We start from the raw sequence: 6092 nt of genomic DNA on the forward strand, positions 1-6092 counted from the left end.
TCACGATGCAGGGAGATGGCCTTTCGGCCGGCAAATGGGGCAGGGCGGCCCCGGCAGCTGGGGGAGACCCTCCCCATTTCAGGGCTAAAACCTGCCCGAGGTGCCTCCAGCATCTCAGCTCCTGCACTCCCCGGCCCCAGAAGCAGCAACTCATCAGCAAGACCCCAATTAAATCCTGCACGGAGCTCTACGAGCCACAGAAAAAGGCACCCGCCACAGCGTAACCCAGCTGCCATACAGCCAGGAAAATTATTTATTATCTTTTCCTTGCAACAGAGATATAGGGAAAAAAGCACCCACCCTCCCCAGGTGCAAACAGCAGCAGCTGCAGCTTCCACGTAGGAATCTATGTACATCACAGTGTAAAGTCCATCGGGAAAAAAAAAATTCCATCCAAGTCTTAAAAAACTCCCCAAGGATGACCTAAAACCAGGAACCAGAAAAAGTGGTTGAGAAAATAGGTTGGGCCCCTCCCTCTCGCTATAAAATATATATAATTTCTAAGGCGACATTTCACAAAACCAGAAGCGAGCTTCCTAAAGAGTCTGAGCTGACAGCCGACGGCACCGCGTGGGCACGGCTCGCGTCGGCACAAGAACCTCCACCCACCCCGCGGCCTCAGTGGTCGGCATAGTCCTTGGTCTCCACGCCGGTCTCGTTGAGCACCGTGGTCCTCATGATGGCCTCGGTGACCGCGTAGGGGTCGCAGTTGGCCGCTGGCCGCCGGTCCTCGAAGTAGCCGAAGCCGTCCTGGCCCACCTGGCGCGGGATGCGGATGCTGGCGCCTCGGTTGGCCACGCCAGCGGAGAACTCGAAGATGTTGGAGGTCTCGTGGTGGCCGGTGAGCCGCCGGGAGTTGTCCCTGCCGCCCCGCGGGTCGTAGACGCAGATGTGGTAGTCGTGCCGCTTGCTCAACTTCTCGATGGCCGCTTCGATGTGTCTGTGGGGGACCAGAATGGGGTCAGGTTTGGTGTGGGGACCAGCAGAGCCATGGGGCACTCTCAGGCCACCACTTATGACAACGTGCTCTTAAAATCAGACGTTCCCCCAGCTCGGCACGTGGCCCCAACCCTCCCGCGTCCCGTGTGCAGCCCAGGGCTCCCCCAGGGACTCACTTGAGGCCCCCATCCCTCCGCATCTCCTCGGTGCTGTAGTTGGTGTGGCAGCCGGCCCCGTTCCAGTTGCCCGTCATCGGTTTGGGGTCCAGAGTGGCCACCACCCCGAAGTCCTCGCAGACGCGGTGCAGGATGAAGCGAGCCATCCAGAGGTGATCGCCCATCTCGATGCCTTCGCACGGCCCCACTTGAAATTCCCACTGGAAGGGGAGAGCGGATGTGTTGTGGGGGACAGGAGAGATTTGTGCCTCAGCTGTGGGGCAGCCTGTGTCCCTGTCACACCCCCCACGAGAGCTGCCAGCATGGGGAGTGGCTGAGCTTTATAATTCACCCATCAGGAATCAGCAATGGGATGGGGAGCATTGAGTTAGACAACAGGACAGCTTTGGCACACCAAAAAAAAAAAAAAAATGGAATAAAGTGTTCTCAACTAAGGAGAGTAAATCGGAGGGCTTTTCTCAAAATGGAAGTAAATAAGTATCACGCCCTGCTCCAAGGCTGGCGCTCAAGCAGCTGGCATGTAAGATCCTCCTGCAAGCTGGGCACGGGACTAAAGATGTCCCCACGAGTCCTTCCTGGGGACAGGGTTGCGCCACCCTTGGTGACTAAGCTGGGATGACGCATCCGCAGCTGCTGGCATGGCCCAGCCGGAGCGCGGGGTGCTGGGGGCAGCTGAGGAGGACCCTGAAAAGATCAGGGCAAACAGTGGGGTCGTTAAAAGCCCTGCCTCAGCCCCGCTGCTGATAAACCCCTGCTTATCAGCGGGAGAATCAAATCGCCGTCGGCCAGTCTGGCCACCTGCATAAAGCAATCAGAGGCTCCCTTGTGTCAGCTCCTAAAAAACCCAAATCGCCTCCAGCTGCTGCCCAAGGCTGTGTCCCACAGGAGGTTCCCAGCGCTCAGGGCAGGGCAGCAGGACACAGACACCCTCAGCTCCACTTGCTGCTCTCACAGCCCGTCCTGGCTCACGCTGACACCGTGCTGGGCACCGCAGGGTGGCCCAGCCCCACTTTCCATCACTGGGAACCCAACAGCAGAGAAGCCCCGAGGAGAAATGGGGAGCACAAGCCTGGGAGAAGCAGACCTGGATCATGGTCAGCATCCACGGGGCCGCGGGCACCTACCTGGGAGGGCATCACCTCCGCGTTGGTGCCACAGATCTTCACCCCCGCGTACAGACAAGCCTTGTAGTGGGACTCCACGATGTCCCGCCCGTACACCTTATCCGCTCCAACCCCACAGTAATAGGGGCCTGGGAAGGAAACAGAAGGCATCACACAATTACGGCTTTGGGGAGGAATGGCAGTGTGCCCCCGCCACCCCCAGGCACTGGGAGCAGAATCGGCTGCAGAGGATTTATGGGGATCAAATGGGGATCCTTGGTGCATCGGGACAGCAACCCCAATGCCGGGGAGCAGTGAGTGACCATCTGTGCAACCTCGGCCTTATCTCTGCGGCTCAACAGGACTTATAACGCCAACTGGGAGGCAGCCAGGAGATAAGGAGAGCTTGGCTGGGTCTGCCCCAGGGCACCCCACTGACCCTCTGAGCACTTCAAGCTCCGGAGATTGTTCTGCCAGCAGCTGGCATTGTTCGTGCCCAGAGCAGTCAGCTGGCTGTGGTTTCGCAGCGCTCTTCCTCATTCACACAGGTCAGAGGAAGATCTTCTCCCCGCCTAGGGGAAGGGAGATGTTGCAAACAGCTCGTCCCTGCGACGCGAAGAAGTCAGGTTGGGAAACCCCTGGCCCTCTCCCAGGAGGTGCTCAGCCTCGTGCTGCAGCACCCGGCCGGTCCCTTCACCAACAGCCGCGGGGAGATTTTTCCGGCCAAGCTCTCCAGCCCTTGACAAACAAGTCGTGCAGCCCAGAGCTGTTTGTGCAGTGGGGTCTGGCAGGAGCAGCGCTACCGACCGGCTCACGTGAGCCATGGGGCAGTCGGCAAAACAGCTCCGGCCCTCCTTCTCCTGGCCCCCGCAAGGGGAAATGTGCCCGAGTGTTGGGATGGGATGGGATGGGATGGGATGCTCGGTGTAGGACAGCATCCCCCGGTGAGCATTTGGGCTGGGGTTTGCAGGACGGTGCTTACCCTGCGGGCCGGGGAAGCCGTTGTCGGGCCAGCCGTAGGGGTGGCCGTTGATGCCCAGCAGCGTGTACTCCTGCTCCATCCCGAACCAGGGGTGGCTGTCCTTCACCAGGTCCATGACTTTCTTGCAGGTGTGCCTCAGGTTGGTCTCTGTGGGCAGGGAGGTCCCAGTCAGACCCACACTGTGGGCACGCACCCACCACGTTCAGCTCCATCCCACTCGAGCCTCAGCCACCTCCCAGAGCATTTCCCACAGAAGTCCCAGGGAAAGCGGTGAACGAATCCCCTTTCCTGCAGGGCCTTCTGCTCACCAGGTTCCTCCTTGCAGAGCCACTGCATGCCCACAGCATCAGGCCACAGGCCCAGGAGGTTTCATTAAATTACCCCCAAAACCACTGCCTCCACTGCATGAGCATCCTTCTCCTGCACACATCCTCCTCCCCAGCCCTGTCCCCGGGCACCCGGCACACCTGGGAGCAGGGACTGACCACCTCCCACCGCTCCTCTGCTGCCATCCCCAGCTTAACCCTCATCTCCTTCCAGCTCTGTGGTTTTGGAAGCAGCTGGGCTGGCTCAGGAGCAGGACCCCGTGCCATCTGAGGTCCTTAATGACAACGCAGCCCCGCTCCAGGAGCTGGAGGGCAGGGAGCTGCCCGGCTCCAGCAGCCAGGGCTGGCTTTAAGCCTTGCTCTGGCAGAGGCAGTGCTGCCGGGAAGGGATCTCAACCCAAACCCTTCCCCCCAGGCATCCCCTCCTCCATCCTGGACTTTATCAGATGGACAGACAGACACCGGGACTGCAGACTTCTGCCCTTGGCGATAAGCCCTTGCAGAGGCCCGGAGCCACGCCAGCACTTTCACATTCCTTTCCTGCAGCCATCAACAAGGCAGCCACCAAGCCGAAGCATTACTGGGAGCTGCTATTCCCCTCCCCGAGCGCTTTGAACACCGCTTCTCACCTACAGTTTCCCCTTATTTACAAGCCAGAGCACTGATGCTTTGCACGGCCCCGCAGGGCTGGGCGCGCTCAGGATCAAACCCTGGGCCACCCCGTGCCACCTTTCCGCACGGGAGCGGGGCGGCAGCCGCCTCTCGCTGTGCTGCTCCTCGCCCTTCAGAGCAGCTGCTGCAACAGGTCCCTGCACGCACCCTCCTCTGCCGGTGCTTGCATTTCAGAGCCTCAGGCCAAGAGCTCAGCGCAGGTTGGTGAGGAGCAGCATCAGTGCCAGCGGTCTCCTCAAACACAGGCACCCCGAGTTATAGCAGGGTGGCTGGGATTAGTAGTTATTAACGACACCGGTGCTCACCTGCAGGTTTCCTGTTGTACTTGAGCACTTCGCACAGCACCAGCTTGTTGGGGTCCAGGCAAAAAGGGTCCCTGAACATGCAGACGGGCACCAGGAACATGTCGCTGTTGGAGCCCTCTGCCTGTGCCGTGCTGGAGCCATCAAAATTCCACTCGGGGACATCTGTGGGGTGGGAGAGGGACAAAGGGAAGAGCGGGGTTGGGAGGAGGCATCTCACGTATGGATTGTGCGAGGTGCTGCTGGCTTAGACCCTGCATGGAGCACACAAGAGGGCACCAAGCGCCGTGGCATGACGGCCACTGAGGTTTTCCTGCACAACCCTGAGCACCGGTGCGTTCACCCACCCCGGTGCCATCCAGCAGGGCAGGATCAGCCCCGGAGCTTTTCCTCCCCGCCGGCCACCCTCTGCCAACGCCTGGCACGCAGCGCGCTGGATGCCAGCCCGGCTCCACGCCTGTTTGCCCGGTGGCCAGGGGCGAGGATCTCGCGTTCCCCTTCCCACCCAGGGCTGACGACAGATGAGAGATTAGGCAAACGGCAGCCTCGCAGCCGGATATTTACACTGCCACTTTGTACAACCCCGTGAGACAGCTGCAGCGGGCATCAGCGGTGCCACGCAACCGAGGAGGGCGAGCACCGACTCCCACCGCCCAAAGCGTCCCAAAACTTGATCCCAGCGATGCTCGGCGCCAACAGGAGCGAGCGCTGGCGGCGTTACCTTCGATGCTCTTGGGCTCCTTGTCGAGGGTCCTGCTCTTGCAGCGCACCCCCTCGCCGCTGCCGTCGATCCAGACGTAGGTGACCTGCACCTGCCCGCCCTGGGGCAGCCGCATGTACTGCTCCCGCACCAGCTTGTTCAGCCTGGAGCTGTGCGACACCGACATGGCGACAGCCCTGCGGGACGGGAGCGCGCCGTCACCCCTCTGCCCCCTTCCCCACTGTACTCCCTATCCTCCCTCTTCCCCCCTCTACCTTCTTTGCCCCCTTCCCTGCTCTTACTTTCCAGCCAGCCCCTCTGCCAAAGCGCCCCCCCGCCGTCTGCCACCCCCAGCCGGTCCCCCCGGTCCCCTCGCTCCCCGTGTCCCCGTCCCCGTCCCCCCCCCACGGGACTCGAACCCGCGGCCCCGCCGCTCACCGGCCCCGGCGCTGCCCCCGGCCGCGCCCGCCGCTCTTTATAGGGCGGGGGGCGGCGCGGGGGCGGCTCCGCCCGGGGGGGGCGGCACCGAGCGGGGACACGGCCCCGGCCGGGGGGGCGGGCAGGGCCCTGGGGTGCTGTGGAGGGGGCCGGGCAGGATGGGGAGGGGGTGCTCGGGGGGGGGTGGGGGATGCTCGGGGGGCGGTGGGCACCGAGGGCAGCTCGGTGCGGGAGCGCTGGGTGAGAAGCCTGGGGCACAGAAGGGTCCAGGGAGCACCGTGTCCAGCCCCCGGTTCTGCTCAGCATCACCCCAAAGCAGCCCCTGTGTCGTGGAGCCTGTCCCAGCCCCCGACCACCTCTGGGTGCAGAGCCTCTCCCTAATCCCCACCCTGCCCCTCCCCTGTCCCAGCTCCATGCCGTCCCCTCGGGTCCTGTCGCTGTCCCCAGGGAGCAG

At 62.4% G+C, this 6092-nt stretch overlaps 1 protein-coding gene across 1 annotated transcript; it reads right to left on the minus strand.

The window, feature by feature from the left end:
* Nucleotides 1–271: 271 nt before the first annotated feature.
* On the minus strand, nucleotides 272–5387 carry LOC116496921 (glutamine synthetase). Its single transcript, XM_032200346.1, has 6 exons — nucleotides 5222–5387; nucleotides 4504–4665; nucleotides 3201–3347; nucleotides 2240–2367; nucleotides 1116–1315; nucleotides 272–940 (listed from the first exon to the last, which is right to left on the minus strand). Exons 1-6 carry the CDS (start codon nucleotides 5385–5387, stop codon nucleotides 619–621), a joined length of 1125 nt encoding a protein of 374 aa, XP_032056237.1. The 3' UTR covers nucleotides 272–618.
* Nucleotides 5388–6092: the final 705 nt, after the last annotated feature.

This window comes from Aythya fuligula, chromosome 19, assembly GCF_009819795.1.
Source record: "Aythya fuligula isolate bAytFul2 chromosome 19, bAytFul2.pri, whole genome shotgun sequence".
Lineage (NCBI taxonomy): Eukaryota > Metazoa > Chordata > Aves > Anseriformes > Anatidae > Aythya > Aythya fuligula.